At 42.4% G+C, this 17615-nt stretch overlaps 1 protein-coding gene across 1 annotated transcript in view; it reads right to left on the bottom strand.

Moving 5' to 3' along the window:
* COLEC12 (collectin subfamily member 12) overlaps positions 1-17004 on the bottom strand; it is a 207122-nt gene extending 190118 nt beyond the window's left edge. The window contains exon 1 of the mRNA XM_036009233.1: positions 16829-17004. Within this exon, the coding sequence (XP_035865126.1) occupies positions 16829-16835 (7 nt within the window). The 5' untranslated portion in view covers positions 16836-17004. The remainder of the gene's footprint in view (positions 1-16828) is intronic.
* Between the last annotated feature and the right edge of the window lie 611 nt (positions 17005-17615).

Genomic DNA, 17615 nt, shown 5'->3' on the forward strand with positions numbered 1-17615 from the left:
TTGACTGTAATCATGATTGCAAAACCTGTGAATATATAAAACCAAACACCAAATACCACACTTTAAATGAATGATTTGTGTGGTATGTAAAGAAAAAAAGCAGTTGGACTTCTAAGGTCACCCACAAGGTGATGACTGTCTCCCCTTTTTCACAGCAGAATATCAAAAGTTTATTACTCAGAGAAGCTCAAACTAAAGGTCTCTGATCTCCAGGACACCAGGAACAGCTGAGATGAGGGGAACTATAATGAAATCAGGAGAAAAGGTGAACTTTACATACTGATTGTTTAGTTGGTACACTTTTCCCAAACTGTACCCACTGTACTGAAGATTGGTAGATTCTTCATGGAAAAAAAAGATCCTGATTCTATAAGGTCCCCATCAGAACAGGGCAACAAGATCAGTCTAGATTGACAGTCACAGTTAACAAAAGCCACCAAAACAAAGAGGTTCAAATTAACCTTTACAATGTTCCACTCTTATGTACGAGAAGACAGACAAGGATCACTAGACATCTGACAAAGTCTCTAACATGAAAAGACAAAAATGAAAATAAGGAAACCAAAGTAATTTGGAAATGTACATTATATATGATAAAAATTTTAAAAAACTCTTACTATTAATATCTTATAGAGATAAAGGACATACTATATCTATAAAATAATAACAGGATGCTATAAAAAGGAACCATCATTTATCGCCATATATTTGACCCTCTTTACCCTTAACTACCTTCCCAGCTCCCTTCCCTCTGGTCACCACCATACTGTTGTTTGTATCTATGAGGGTTTTTGCTGTTTTTCTTGTTTGTTCATTTGTCACTTTTGGTTTTATAGCCCACACACATGTGAAGAAGATTTGGCTTTGGGTGGTAGACACAGAATGCAATATACAGATGATGTATCATAGAATTGTACACTTGAAACCTATATAATCTTATTAAGCAATGGCACCCCAATAAATTTAATTTAAATAAAAAGATAAAAATAAAAAAGGAAGCATCATAGAAAAATAAAAATCTTTTAGACATCAGAAATATGATTACAAAAATGAAAACTTAATAGAAGAGTTGGGAAATGGAGTTGAAATATTCCACAAAGTAGAAAAAAGGGCAAATGAATAGAAAAGAGTAAAGACTAGAAAAAAATTAGAGAATCAATTCAGGGGGTCCAATATTCAAGTACAGGATAAAGAACAAAGGGAAAATACCATCAGAGGAAAAATCGAACAACATCCAGTATTGGAGGAAATGCGTCTTCAGAATGAAAGGGCCCGTCACTTCCCAGCACAAAGGAAAGAGATCTACTCCAAGGCACGTAGTCACAAAATTTCATACAACACTGAGGATGAAAAGAAAATCCTAACAGCTTCCATACAGAAAACAAAAAGACTACCACAATAATAAATATAAATAAATAAAAAGAATGGCTTCCACTTATCAACAGCAAACTGGAGCTAAAAGAAAATAGATCATTGTCTTCACAATTCTAAGACTAATGTTTTTTAAAATATATTTTATTGATTATGCTATTACAGTTGTCCCACTTCCCCCCTTCACTCCCCTCCACCCTGCACACCCCCTCCCACCCACATTTCCCTCCCTTTAGTTCATGTCCATGTGTCAGAAGTTCTTTAGCTTCTACATTTCCCACATTTTCTTGCCTTCCTCCTGTCTATTTTCCACCTACCATCTATGCTACTTATTCTCTGTGTCTTTTTTCCCTCTCTTCCCCCTCCCACTCCCCAGTTGCTAACTCTCCATGTGTTCTCCATTTCTGTGGTTCTGTCCCTGTTCTAGTTGTTTGCTTAGTTGGTTTTGGTTTTTGTTTTTGTTTTAGGTGTGGTTGCTAATAATTGTGAGTTTGCTGCCATTTTACTGTACATGTTTTCTATCTTCTTTTTCTTAGATAAGTCCCTTTAACATTTCATATAATAAGGGCTTGGTGATGATGAACTCCTTTAACTTGAACTTATCTGAGAAGCACTTTCTCTGCCCTTCCATTCTAAATGAAAGCTTTGCTGGATAGAGCAATCTTGGATGGAGGTCCTTGCCTTTCATGACTTGGAGTACTTCTTTCCAGCCCCTTCTTGCCTGCAAGGTCTCTTTTGAGAAATCAGCTGACAGTCTGATGGGAACTCCTTTGTAGGTAACTCTCCTATTTTCTTGCTGCTTCTAGGATTCTCTCCTTCATTTTAATCTTGGGTAATGTAGTTGTGATGTGCCTTGGTGTGTTCCTCCTTGGGTCCAGCTTCTTTGGGACTCTCTGAGCTTCCTGGACTTCCTGAAAGTCTATTTCCTTTGCCAGATTGGGGAAGTTCTCCTTTAGTATTTGTTCAAATAACTTTTCCACTTGTTGCTCTTCCTCCTCTTCTTCTGGTACCCCTATAATTCGGATGTTGGAACGTTCAAAGATGTCCTGGAGATTCCTGGAGCCTCTCCTCATTTTTTTGAATTCTTATTTCTTCATTCTTTTCTGTTTGATTGTTCCTTCTTTCTGGTCCACTCCATTGATCTGAGTCCCAGTTTTCTTCCCATCACTATTGGTTCCCTATGCATTTTCCTTCATTTCACTTAGTGTAGCCTTCATATTTTCATCTAATTTGTGACCAAATTCAACCAATTTTGTCAGCATCCTGATCACCAGTGCTTTGAACTGTGCATCTGATAGGATGGCTATCTATTCGTTGCTTAGTTGCATTTGCTGTGGACCTTTGATCCATTCTTCTGTTTGGGTCATTTTTTTTTTTGGTCTTTGTCACGCCTGTTACATAGTGAGGGGCAGAGCCTTAGGTGTTCACCAGTGCAGGCAACCCAGTTGCTGGGTTGTGATGCTGTATGTGGAGGTGGGGTCAGAGAGGAAACAATGGCACCCGCTCTGCTCTCTGTCAGATCCCAGTCTCCTCTGCCACTTCCCCCAAGCAAACTGGGCCCTTGTGGTGCTGATTCCCAGGTGGGTGGGTTTGTGTATGTTCTAGGACCCTGTGGGTCACTCCAACGAACTCTTCTGTGAGCCTGGGAGTCTCTCCCTGCACCTCAACCCCCACAGGTGGTTTCAATCAGTGTTTCGAGACCTTATTTCCCAGTACTGGGACCCTGGGTTGCGCTGTCTGTCTTGCTCCCCAGTTTTGCCTGGTTTATCTGCACGTGTATATATGGGACCAGCTGGTCAGTCAGCCGCCTTGAGTTCAGTGCCTGGGTTCACAATCACTGCCCTGCTGGGTCTGCCCGTTGCCACCCCACGCCCGGGGTCTGGGGCCTGCCAGCTGCCGCCTGTGTGCCCAGGGTCCACCCACTACTGCTGGGGTGCCTTGTGTGCCTGGTGCCACAGCTTTTTGTGCCAAGACCCTTTTCTGCCTGGGTGTCCAACTCTGCCCCACCTACCGGTCTGGATGAATGTGTCTATTTTAACTTCTTGGTTGTCCGACTTCCATACAGTTCAATTTTCTGTCAGTTCTGGTTGTTATTTTGTTTCTAAACTATTGTTGTCTTTGTTTTGGTTGTGAGAGGAGGCACAGTGTGTCTACCTATGCCTCCATCTTGGCCAGAAGTCCCTAAGGCTAAATTATTTCCAACACAGAAATCATTTAAATGAGGAGGTAACAGAAAGACATTTACAGACTTACAGATTCTCCAAAAATGGACCTGTCATTCACATTGTTTTCAGGCAGTTATTGGAGAGTGCATTCCACTACAGCAGGAACAAATCCAGAAAGATGTGTGTGTGTACATGTATACACCCTAACCTAACCTTCACAGCTAATCCTGAGTAGTCAGAAGGCTCCAGGAAAGATTTCATGAAGAAGATAAAAATTAGAGTATACCTAATATGTCTGAATACATTTTATAGAGATTTAGGAAAGTGAAAGAGACCTTGGGGATGAATGATGATGTGTACATACACAGGAAGAAGCTAAACAAACAAAATGAGAGGATTATTAACTCCAGGGGAAACAATGTTACACAGGAAAGAATATGAACCAGCTGTGAAGAGCATTTACACCACTGTAATAATGCAAACACCAAATACTGATCTAATCAAGATTGGGGCACAACTATGTTGGGATGATGGAAGGCAAAAGGTGTCCATGAAGGCTATTAGATGGAGGGTAAAAGAATTAAATCTTCATCTGCTCTAAAGGGAAGGCAATATATAATGCTAAAGCCAAAATACTAGTAATAAAGAAGAGTACCATAAGCATGTCACCTATGGGTCCATGATACAGGAAAACATCTGCATAAAAAGCTACCAGCATAACGGGCTACCAACAATTCTTCCCATCCCTCTACCTGCAAGTCCCTTTCTACTCCTCTTTATTCTGGAAGGGCCCTGTGACTTCCTTTGGTTGATAGAATGTGTCTGAAGTGAGTGACCTTTGGGCCTATGCCTTAGTGGCCTTTCAGTTTCTGTTTTTCACCCCCTTGACATGCAGCTGCCATGTGAAAAGTACAACTACCCTACTAGACTAGAGGCCACCTGGAGAGAGAGGATCCATGGAGGATGAGGGACTATGAAAGGAAGCAGAAAAGGACTAGTGAGCGTTCAGCCATCCCCTCCACCTTGTTGATGCTGCAGCCATGGCAGTGAGGCTGTCCAGCTTGGCCAACCCCATGGGAAGTAGAGAGCAGCCATCCTACCAAGCCTGACTGGAATTGAGAAACCATGAATAAATACATAGCTGTTGTTTTAAGCCACAGGGTTTGGGGGTGGTTTATCAGGCATCAGTGGATAACTGAAAGAAAAGTAAATGCCAAAAAAATGCTAAAATGTTCTCAATGGAAAATGATGAAATGATGGGCTGGGCAGGAAACTGCTGTTTTTCATAATGAACCTGTGATATTATTTGACTCTTTAAACTCAGTGAAACTCTAGCATTAATAAAGTAAAGCAAACAAAACAAGGGAATGTAACAGAAGATATATGGTAAGATAAAAGAAAAGCATCTAGGTTCAAATGATGCTAATGACCAGAAAAAGGTACCTTGCTGTCCAAAGGGCCAGTGTGCAGAATTCGACCTGAGGCAACAGAATAAAAAGTTGGGACATGCAGCCTTAAATACCTGGCACAAAGTTAGGTTCTGATAAAGGCCACATTGAACAGAACAAGTTCAGATTTTTTTCAGGAGCCAGGCTGAAGGACTGTGGACAGAGGCTAGGCTGGATATAGACTCTTTTCCAAGCTAAGCTCTGTGCTGCCATCCATGTGAGTGTATCCATTAGCTACTCCATACTGTTTCTACCTTGATGCAGCCCTAGCTCTTGTATAGTCATCATTGTTAGAACAAAATAGTACAGTCACACTCCTTGTTCAAATATGTAATTGCTTCCAATCAGCTAGTTAACATCCTCTGCTGTGAGCACTCCTGCAAGCTGCCTCCGTGTGTCCCCACCATCACCACCTATTGCGGCAGGCCTACAGGCTGAAGAGGTGAGAAGGTGCCCCTGCACCTCTGGGACCAAATGCTCGCTGCAATCTGGACCCCTGAGTTTACAGCCATCCCCCACTGGCCAATGCTCCACGGAACTGCTTTCACATGGCTATCTGGGAATTGTGGCTTCTGCTATGTGTCATTGGGTTGCTAGAAATTTCAGATACTGCTGTGCTATTTTGGGGGGGCTTTTCTCCTGAGGCCAGAGGCTGAGGTAATGGTAAAGCCTGGGCTTTGGAATTAAAGTTCTGGGTTTGAAGACTGGCTCTACCCTATACTGACAACATAAGCTCATATCTTCCACTCAGTCTCCTATAGGATGGGACCAATAATTCCTACCACACATCATTGGGAGGGAAAAATGAACTAGTAAGTGGGAAGCACCTGATACATACTGATGATTCATAAATATGAGGGGGTTTCTTTGAAGTTAAGGGGCAGAGGACCCTTAACTTCAGGTAGTGATGGCAGCTACTATGCTTGAAGGTCCAAAATAAATATACCAAGACTTGAATGTTTGTGAAATATGGGATAGCTTTAGTTTTGGGCAGGGATTACTTTAGTCATCCAGTTTCAAAAGACATGAAGCTCCAGTCTGAAGTTAGCATTTCAGGGAGGGCAACAGCAGGGAGAGAGAAATAGGTCGGGTGGGTGTGATTTGGGCTGTAGCTAATTGACACTGAACTATCTACTTAATGTTGAAAAAATGTATTTCAATGCACTGGAGACTGTAAAAATTGAAGACAGGCATACTTTAACCTTGATTTAACCCTAAGAGTAGTATGGATAATATCTGCCCTGGTTTTATAGCTTTACAAATGTAAAACTTCACGTTGCCCTACTCTGTAGGTCATAGTCGTTAAGTATTCTGCCAGTGAATGAGCTCAGTGCAATGCAATAAAATGTCAGAGGTTCAGGATATTTTTGATGGTGTAATTAGATCTGTCTTCCATTCAACAGCTCCAAATCTGCCCCCTACCCTACTCCAAATGTATAAGGAATTTGTAGCTATTTGAATACTTGTAGATTATTTCAAATATTACAAGAGACTTATTTTTGATTACTCAGCTGCTGACTTTCATGTTTTCTAATGGGATTACTTTTTGGTTCAATGATATAATTTGTATGAGTCAAAATTATAAACATAAAATGACTCCATATTCTGGCACAATTTATAATTCTGAAGCTTGTAAAAATAGCAGATTCTTGCTTTTAGGATAAAAAGAGATATTCTACATTTTCCCTTCTGTAACAGTCCATGTAAATTGAGGAGAATTTTTTGTTACTTTAACTCTTGAATTGGTAGTGGGGACTATACAAGATTTCCAGCAGCAGCCAACTTCGACAACTTAAAAAGAAACAAATATGACACTCAAACCCTTGACCTCCACATCCATCATTCATGTGTGACTACGGGGGAGGTGATGTGCTCCCTTTCTTCAGCAAAGGACCTTCTTACCCAGTTATGCTGGTCAGGTTAATAACAAGAGAGTCAGGATGAGGGCCTGACTGCCCACCTCAAACTTTACTATATAAAGGCCCTGGAAGGGACTTAAATATGTGAGTCATTTGATAAGAAAAACTGATGCCATCCACTTCTCTGGAGGCACAGAAAAAATAAGTGGTCTTTGTTAAAAAAAAACAACTTATACATCTGTTTTGTCTTAAAATCAATTAACTTTACATTTAGTTTATCCAAACAAATATGCCCAAGTAATATACTGTAATTAATTACAAATGAGGGACCAAAATAAAGCTTAGAAGACAAAGTGTGTGAACACCCTGAATTGGATTTTCTCTCATTTCCCACGCTGAGATGTCATACTTGACAGTTTCAGTGTGGCTCTGATGCACCATTTGCCTCTATAAAGACTATTAAATTACTATTAGAGTAATGTAACTTAAAATATGAAATGCAATTCAAGTTAATGAATCGGCTCAAATCTCCCCTCCAAATGAAAATAACCTTGTTTTCAACCCAGTTGCCCTCTCCTCCTGGTTCCTCCTGTCACACTTGTCTGAACTTCATTTAGATAAGGCACATTTGACCTTTCTTTTGGATTCCAGCTGTTTATGCCTGTCTTATTCTGCCTACCAGCTTGCAAGCTCCTTCAGGACAGAGGCTATACACATATTGAACATTTAAGATATTTAAATAATATACTAAATAAAGAATAAATAAAAGCTAATTAGGACTTGGTGACCCAATTGTAAATAATAAATGAAATAGAAATATGACAGTTTAATGGAAAATTCACACTACCAATTAAATAGACATGATGTCGTGTGGTTAAAAAATACATACACATAACCTGCCCTAATATTTATTTAGAGACATATTTGTTTTATCTTTTAACTCCTTGATGTCATATTCTTACTATATAGAAAACGGACACTGGATTTGAGATCCAACTCTTTAAAAATATTATACCATTACCAGCAGCCACATGAATAATAGTATTCTTGGAAATTTAGTGTTCCTAGCTATAGTAAGTGTTTTTACATATATTTACCAATTTTAGAGGACTTCTGGCCAAGATGGAGGCATCGGTAGATGCACTGTGCCGCCTCTCACAACCATAATAAGGACAACAAGAATTTAGAAACAAAAAAACAACCAGTACTGACAGAAAACTGAACTGTATGGAAGTCTGACAACCAAGGAGTTAAAGTAGACACATTCAGTTAGACTGGTAGGAGGGGTGGAGCTGGGTGGCTGGGCAGAGAGGGGTCGCAGCAAAGCAGTGGCTGGCTGACCCGTGGCGCTCAAGGCAGCAGCTGGTGGACCCAGCGAGGCAGTGGGTTGTGGAGAGGTGTGGCACACAAGGTAGCTACCAGATCAGGTGGTCCTACATTCACAGGCAGATAAGCAAGGCGAAACTGCGGAGCGAAACAGACCCACACTCCAGGGCCCCAGCACGGGAGAAATAAAGCCTTAAACCACTGATTTTTCAACCCACCTGTGGAGGTTGAGGTGCAGGGAGAGACTCCCAGCCTCACAGGAGAGTTCGTTGGAGTGACCCACAGGGTCCTAGAACATACACAAACCCACCCACCTGGGAATCAGCACCACAAGGGCCCAGTTTGCTTGGGGGAAGTGGCAGAGGAGACTGGGATCTGACAGAGAGCAGAGCGGGTGCCATTGTTTCCTCTCTGACCCCACCTCCACATACAGCATCACAACCCAGCAACTGGGTTGCCTGCACTGGTGAACACCTAAGGCTCTGCCCCTCACTATGTAACAGGCGTGACAAAGACCAAAAAAAAAATGACCCAAACAGAAGAATGGATCAAAGGTCCACAGCAAATGCAACTAAGCAACGAATAGATAGCCATCCTATCAGATGCACAGTTCAAAGCACTGGTGATCAGGATGCTGACAAAATTGGTTGAATTTGGTCACAAATTAGATGAAAATATGAAGGCTACACTAAGTGAAATGAAGGAAAATGCATAGGGAACCAATAGTGATGGGAAGAAAACTGGGACTCAGATCAATGGAGTGGACCAGAAAGAAGGAACAATCAAACAGAAAAGAATGAAGAAATAAGAATTCAAAAAAATGAGGAGAGGCTCCAGGAATCTCCAGGACATCTTTGAACGTTCCAACATCCGAATTATAGGGGTACCAGAAGAAGAGGAGGAAGAGCAACAAGTGGAAAAGTTATTTGAACAAATACTAAAGGAGAACTTCCCCAATCTGGCAAAGGAAATAGACTTTCAGGAAGTCCAGGAAGCTCAGAGAGTCCCAAAGAAGCTGGACCCAAGGAGGAACACACCAAGGCACATCACAACTACATTACCCAAGATTAAAATGAAGGAGAGAATCCTAGAAGCAGCAAGAAAATAGGAGAGTTACCTACAAAGGAGTTCCCATCAGACTGTCAGCTGATTTCTCAAAAGAGACCTTGCAGGCAAGAAGGGGCTGGAAAGAAGTACTCCAAGTCATGAAAGGCAAGGACCTCCATCCAAGATTGCTCTATCCAGCAAAGCTTTCATTTAGAATGGAAGGGCAGAGAAAGTGCTTCTCAGATAAGTTCAAGTTAAAGGAGTTCATCATCACCAAGCCCTTATTATATGAAATGTTAAAGGGACTTATCTAAGAAAAAGAAGATAGAAAACATGTACAGTAAAATGGCAGCAAACTCACAATTATTAGCAACCACACCTAAAACAAAAACAAAAACCAAAACCAACTAAGCAAACAACTAGAACAGGGACAGAACCACAGAAATGGAGAACACATGGAGAGTTAGCAATTGGGGAGTGGGAGGGGGAAGAGAGGGAAAAAAGATACAGAGAATAAGTAGCATAGATGGTAGGTGGAAAATAGACAGGAGGAAGGCAAGAAAATGTGGGAAATGTAGAAGCTAAAGAACTTCTGACACATGGACATGAACTAAAGGGAGGGAAATGTGGGTGGGAGGGGGTGTGCAGGGTGGAGGGGAGTGAAGGGGGGAAGTGGGACAACTGTAATAGTATAATCAATGAAATATATTAAAATTAATTAATTAAAATATATACATACATTTACCAATTTCATATCACTACTATAACAAATGAGAAAACTGCACTATTTCATTGTAACTATAAACTTCACTATAAATACGGTTTCTGGATTTTCAGACTATGTTACAAAAAGGACACCACCAGTGGGGGCAGCTGGGAATCGGCCAAGTTAATTTGACTTCCCATTGAGAACACAGCCCCCTCCTGTCTCTGAAGTTAGTTTAACACATTTGTAACTTAAAAATTACCTTGACTTTGAATTTTTTCCTTTGTGGTATAAACTATATTACTTGATTAACTTAACACAAATGGTTCATAATTGGCAGTTATATTACTGTCTGAAGGAAGCAGCAAGTTATAATAACAGTATTACAACTCAAATATCTTGAGTTCTCATTAAGTGCTGGATACCATTCCAAACAATTGATCTACACTAACTCTTTATCTCAAAACTATTCTATCTGGTAGGTGCCATTGTTATCTTCCATTTGACCGATGAGGACACTGGGGGCCCCGGTGATTAAGTAAATAACATGTGGTCACCAGGCCCTCTGGTTTCAGAGCCCACACTCCTTACAGTCTCACTGATATCATCAGATTGAACTTCTGGTATCAGTACATACAATTACATTTTATGAAATGGTTATGTTTTAAAGTAGTATTCTCAACTATGAAGTTGTACTATTTCACCTTTAAATAATACATTTTTATATATATATCAACTAGTTTCCTAACATTTCTATGTCACAAGGAAGTGACTAAAGCCCAGACAAGTTGGGTTACTTCCACAGAACCAATGACAAGTAGTTTTTCATGCAGAATATCAAATATTCAGCTTCTCAGGGTACTGAATATGACTTCATGTGACATGGAGTTATAGTCCCAAGCCACTCAGAAAGCATAGGGAGTCATATTTAATATATTCAAGTCCAATAAGTTTATTTAATTTTTAAACTTTCTCCCATTTTGAAAAACACATTTATTTTATATGTTAAGAGTATTGATTAAATATTCATGGTAAATTCAGGGGTTAAGAGAGTTCCTAGGATCTTTTCAGAATCTTAATTTGGGATTACTAATTTCTGCTTACACTGGCTTTCACTGCTATATAATTACGAAGGTTGCTTAAGCAATTGGCAAGACCTATTGAATGTACTATATTGGTTTGCGCTCTTCAAATATCATTCACTTAAAGAAATCAAATAACTGCTTGATGAAAAGTTACCTCCTTTAAGCTTTGAATGGTTATTGTACTTGTCAGTAGTAAATAAATAATTTTTATGAACAATGCCTATACCTCCTTATCTCTTGGTTGAGATGTTTACTTATCATTATTTTGTTTGTTTATTTATACTCATTGCTTATTGGTGATTCTTGAAATCTCAGTCTATTCTTGAAAATGGCACTTCTGACAATGTTTCTTGTCTCACTATAAACCTGTCAGCAAGGATCCTCTAGGGGCTGCTTTTAGAGTTGATGGTTTCAGTGGGCCAACCACGTTCATTCAATCAGCCATGAGCAAAACCTCCTAGAAAATCAACACTACACCTGGAAGTGAACCGGAAATCTGCTTTACCTTTGCAAGAGTTCCCATCTAGATTCTCCTCTAGTGCCTGGCTTTCTTCAGATGTTTGATGCCAGGTTATTACAGGTCTGAGTCCAGAAAGTAGGAGCTTCTCTACCTTGGTCACTCACTCACTAGCTAGCAGAGTTTGGCACAGAGTAGATACTTCACCACGTGCTGAGCAAATTATTAAGGTGTGGCCAGGAAGGAGGCTAGGCTAAATGTGTAACATGTGGATTCTTAAGTCAGACTGTTTGAGTTTGAATACCAATTTCCCTAGTGACTAGCTGGGTGCCCTAAGACAGGTAACTCATGCTCTCTGAACCTACATTTTCCTGTCCACAAAATAGAGGAAATAACAAGGCCTGCCATGGCAACTACTCAATAATGTTAGTACTATTTAAAAAATAATAATAAATGCAGATATTAAATGGCCCATCAGTCATACCTTAAAAGTTGTTTGTAAGCCCAAACCATGGTACAGAGCAAGGTCATCCTTGGCATTTACCTGCCAACACATGATCCTGTTCTCTGCCTCAAGACCACAGGCAAGAACTCCAAGAGTTGAGAGAGGCTGTGCCTTCAGAGTGGCAGACTAAAAAAAGATGGAAAGGGCAGAACCAGCTTGGTGGAGCTGACCCTTCGTTGGGGGTAGAGGTTCTCTGCAGATGACCACATCAAAGACCTAGAACGCTCCCCTGCCATCCCACACCCACCCCTGCCCCCACCCTGTGGCAAACTGCCTGGTTCTTTTCACTCTGATGCCCTTGCTGAAGCTCCAAAGCATCCTCACCATATACTGACAGCAGGAAGGCTAGGCTCTGCCACCCCTCTTGGCTTCCTCTCCTGGAGCTCCACCCCTTCTTCCCACCATGGGTAGATTTGTGTGCCAGACTTTAGCCCCTGAGAAATTACTCACATGCTGGGTTGACCCAAGGCAAACCATATTTTTTCTATCACAAAACTTGAATGTCTATTTTCCTGTTTGAAAATTAATACTTCAAGGTCCACTTAACTTACTTCAGCAATAGTTGTATCAACTGTTTTGAAGTAATATTTTAATGAGAATAAGCATTAATCAGAAAATTAGACACCTAGTTATGATACAGCTTGAATGCTATTATCTGCCAGCTTTTCCCATTACACCACTATCAGTAGATGAGTTATGTGGAAAGGTGGGGGGCATGGGAACAATCTTAAGAGAGTGCATAGGAGGCCACAGAAAAGAATCTATACTTAGCAATAATTAAGCCTCAGATTAGGAATGTCAAGCATCCCAAACTAATGAAAAGTTAAAAGTATAATTAGATTGTAAATTTGCCTTCCAGAGGAAGAGCAGCTCCAATTCCCAAACACTGAAGGGGAAAAGGCCTCATTTTGTTTCCATTTCCCTTCAGAAAACATGAAATCTTTCCATGTTCAATGCAGTCAGCCCTTACATACTTGTTGGCTTATCCCTTGTCAGTTAAGGACAAGAAATTTTAAAGAGATACTGGGCAGGGAGGAAGGTTGGAAGACACGGTGAAAAGGTGAAAGCATTAAGAAGTACAAATTGGTAGTTACAAAATAGTCATGAGGATGCAAAGTACAGCATAGGAAATATAGTCAGTAATGTAATAACTATCTATGGTGCCAGGTGGGTACTGGAAATATTGGGGGGACACTTTGTAAAGTATATGATTGTCTAAGTGCTATACTGTACATGTGAAGCCAATACAAAATGATAATGAACATAAACTGTCATTTTAAAAAATTTACAAAGAGACACTGGGAATGCAAGGAGAAAGAGGGTCCCCCCACCAAAATAACAGGAAGCAGAAGTCTACTGCTTATTATTGCATTTTGAAAGTATTATTGCCAAAGAGGATTTCAGAAATTCTTATGTAAAAAGCAAAAAAACAAGCAGCTGTACACTATGTTTTCATGGCACCAACCTCCTCTCGGTGTTAAATTATGACAGTGGTTTGGACCTCTGTGGTCCCGTGTACTGGTGGTTGTTTTCAGTTGTCTCTTAGGCAGAAAGTGCTGCTGCACTGCAACTCACCAATACTACCAACTTTCAGAAACAGCAACGTGATTTAGCAATGACACACCTAACTCTAGAGGAGTCAGATTCCTTCATAAAAAATGTAAGTATCCAAAACTATGAGATTTATGGTGCGGTACAGCTAATTGAAAATGAAATTGGAAGTAAATTAAAACCAACCTCATGTTTTAATCAGTTTAGAAGACTTCAAATATTGCAGCAATAAGGTAAGTAATTTTCTTTTGGAAAATATATAATGATGTCATTATTTTGGTACTTGTGACTCCAGGGATGGAGGAAATAGAACTGAGACAGATATTTGCTTAATGCAACAGATAGGTGGCGCTGTGGCTCATGACAGATATTGAATTACCTGGTCTGGGTTACTACAAAGGCCATGCCTAAAGTATGAACATCATAATTAGAAAGTCAAATAGGTACCTTAAAAAGGCACCTGGAGCTAAATTTTTGCTTTGGAAAATAAACTTCTATAACTTATAAGGTGTCCACTAATTTTCTGTTTGGCTAAAGAATATTTTAGGTTAATACTTTGATTTAAAAAATTTGTAAGGCTTGACATCTGTCATTTAGGAAAATCAAAGTGTAATGAAACAGTGCCTTTCTGAAGCATAATGAGTTAATAACTGTGACATCAATCACAAACCCAAGGAAATCTTTGGGTTGTTTATTTATGGCAAACTATCAAAATAATTCCACTTGGTAAAGGTGGCTTACCCTTTTGGCTAGGGGGGCACTCTGTGCTTGGTTGGCTTCAGAAGCCTTGTGTCCAATTTCTTGGCCTCACCCCTTTCTGGCTGCTGCACCAACTTTGGGTTACTTGGCTGTTTAGTTGTTTGAGATTCTCTTCTTCTAGTCTACACCAGAGGGGTTATCACATCTGGTGTCCTAGGTCATTCTAAGCAATACAGGGACACTGGCAACGCTTGTCTTTAGAGGCCTACTACCATCCTGCTCATTGCCAGTTCCTATTTCTTCTAGACTCAGTTTCCACATATAAAATGTGGGGATTAAGCCCTGACTGGTGTGGCTCAGTTGGTCGAGAGTCCCTACGAAACGTAAGGTCACCAGTTCCATTCTCCATCAGGGAACATGCCTAGGTTGCTGGTTTGGTCCCTGGTCAGGAAGTGTACAAGAGGCAACCAATCAGTGTTTCTCTCTCACATTGATTTTTTCCTTCCTTCTCTTTCTCCCTCCTTTCCTCTCTCTCTCTGAAAATAAATAAATAAATAAATAAATAAATAAATAACTAACATGGGAGTTAAAATACCTACCCCATAGGGTTGGTTGTTGAGAGGACTGATTGACAGAGTGCTTGGGGAGTACACAGTATAGTTAGTATCTGGCACTTAGGTACTAAAAGTTATTAATGTCCCCTATGCTACCCACCTCAACAGATAGACAACAGAATGTAAACTATATGGCAATAGTTGGTAAGCAAACCTCTTACAGACATTTCATTTTTAAAAAGGGTTTCAGAGTGACAATCTACCTAGGGATTCGCCAGTCCCTGATCTCCCTTCCCCCACTGGGGCAGGAGGTAATTTGGGCCTTTCTGCAGTGCTCAGACCACAGGGGGTAAGCAGTGAGCCTTCTTAAGCTGATTCAGAATGCAGTGTAAATCTCACAAAAGTATGTTTAGGATTTTTAGGTGTTTTTTTTTTATTGTAGATTTGAAATTACACTTAAGTATCCAAACAGCAAAAAGTCATTTACCCAGTCAAAAGCGTTAAGAGTCCACAAGAGCGAGTGGCTGGTTTACCTTTCCAAGAATTCAAAAACTACTGGCTTCAGTGACCAGCGACGAGAAAACTAACTTTTGGCTAAAATGAGGGTAACTGAGCCCCAGAGTAACTTTCAGCCATGTGTACTCTTTCCTTTCTGGAAGGGTCCTGTAATCAGTGCTAGCTAAGGAAAGTGCGTGTTTCCTAACATGCAAATGAGAGAAGAGAAACTGAGATGGAGAGAGGAGGAACACACACTGCGTTTTGAAATTCTCTAGCCAGAAAATTGTAACATATCTTTCGTTTCTCTTCCCCTGGGGCAGACCACTCTTTACCTGGCGTTCAGTCTTCCCTCCCAGGATCTCCTAACGTGGAGATGTAACGCCTCGGAAAGAAAAGTAAGTGGTAGGACCTATCGCTCTGGAGTGTTTGGCGAGAACTGCCTTCAGAGAAACTTAGAGCCGAAAAGTTACTTCTGGAGCGTGTGGGGCTCCCTGGGCGCCTCCCTCAGACAACAACCCTGGCAAGTCAAAGCGGTCTCTTCGCTTGGTTGCGGGCGGCTGGAAACTCGGTCACTGCGGCCCGAAGGCATTTCGCACTGAGCCCCCTCACATCAGCGCGGCCCCCGGGGGACTTAAACGTGTTATCCTAGCACGTAACTAGGAACTTGAGTCCTGTGTTTACACCACGCCGGCCCATCACCAAACAATTCCCTTTGATGCCTCTGCTGTAATTATTTATCTAACATACAAATCAGAGTTCTGCTGACAAATCCTCTTATTTCTACTAAACTGAAGGCTGCCCTGCAAAGCCCTTCCCGTTGTGATTGTGTTTAAAGGCACTTCACATCTGACACTTCCCTAAGCCGGCCTGCCGGGGACACCGCCCAGGGGACGATTAATGGGATGGTTTGTGTCACCCCCGAACACACGTGGGCACACCAGCTCCACAGGCGGGCACATGGAAGGGACGCGGAACCGAGGGCAGTTATTTTCCAGTCAGTAGTGGGTCTGATGGAGAAAGATGCCAAACGCACTTCCCGAGCCAGCTGAACTCCGCGGGCACCTAATCATTGCCAGATGTAGGGAGGGCGCACCGAGAACATCCCCAAGTCCAGGAGAAAACACCGGGCCGACCTCACGTCGACTTCTAGGATGGAGAAACTGCAACCCCGGGGAGGAAAGCGGACCCTGGAGAATGCGGAGCGCCGCAGAGCAGAAAGCAGATTCGAGGGAATGATGATACCTCTACTCTCCTCGGCATCTTTTTTCAATTAAAAAGTTGGAAACTGGAATCCATAAACAACGACTTAGGGCTTCAAACTGTTTTTGCAGAGACACGATGGGAAGGGGAATACTTGCACACTTCCGAACCCCAACCTCTGGGTCTCCTGCCGTGCCCAACCCCGGAGGCCGAAGTGCCCAAAGTGTGCACGCACCAGTCCAGCGCCCGCTCTGAGCCGGCTCCCCACCCCGAAAAAGTTCGCGCAGGGACGCACCTTCACTCCCTCCCGCAACCCGCGAAGCTCGCTCGGCCCCGCCACCGCTGCCGCCTCCCTACCTTTCATGGTGACGGTGGAGACGCACCGACAGCGAGCCCCAAGCCGCTAAGGAAGTTCGCAAGGAGCAGCGGTCACTGCGCACCCATGGCAGCCGCGCCGCGCGTCGGTCCTCAGCGCTCCAGCCCTCACTCACCGCCGCCGCCTACCCGCTCTCCGGGCTTGGTGATCTGTGCCGCGGGGCTGACGCGCGCGCCGCTCACCCCAGGCGGGAGGCGCCGCGCCCGCCAGCGCCCCTCCCCCCTGGCCCTCCGGGGCGCGCCGGCCGCCGGGCCCGCGCCCCCCTCGCGCCCTCCCGCGTCTGCCCCGCCCCGCCCTCGGGCCTGCGTTCTCCAGTGCCCTGTCACTTTCTCGCCTTGCGTCTCCTCGCTTTCACTCTCCCAGGTGCTTTTACTCTTAGGACTAGCAGCAGCACGAAGTCTTCGGGGTGGTTAAGTGTTCCTTCTCAGTGTGCGCGAAAGGTGTTGCTTCTGAGCTTCTTTCTACATCCCAATCTACCTAGAGTGTGGAGCAAAAGAGCTGGGGAGCGGCAGTGTCTCGGGGGTGGCAAGGTATGGTTGTTCCTTTCCCAAATGGGTCTGGGGCATGGAGGGTTAAACTGAAGGGGAAAGTCCTCGGGATTCCAAGTTTCCGAGTAAGCTTGTTGACGCTCAAAGGAAACAGGTCAGCAATGGAGCGTGCTCACTGCCACCTGGGGAGAGCTGTCTCTAAATCCGAAGTCACCATTAAACACAGTCCCTGCAGAACTTGGAGCAGAATTACAACTTTTGGACCTTCCAGAAAAGAGGC

The sequence above is a fragment of the Phyllostomus discolor genome, chromosome 9, assembly GCF_004126475.2.
Source record: "Phyllostomus discolor isolate MPI-MPIP mPhyDis1 chromosome 9, mPhyDis1.pri.v3, whole genome shotgun sequence".
NCBI classification, from domain to species: domain Eukaryota; kingdom Metazoa; phylum Chordata; class Mammalia; order Chiroptera; family Phyllostomidae; genus Phyllostomus; species Phyllostomus discolor.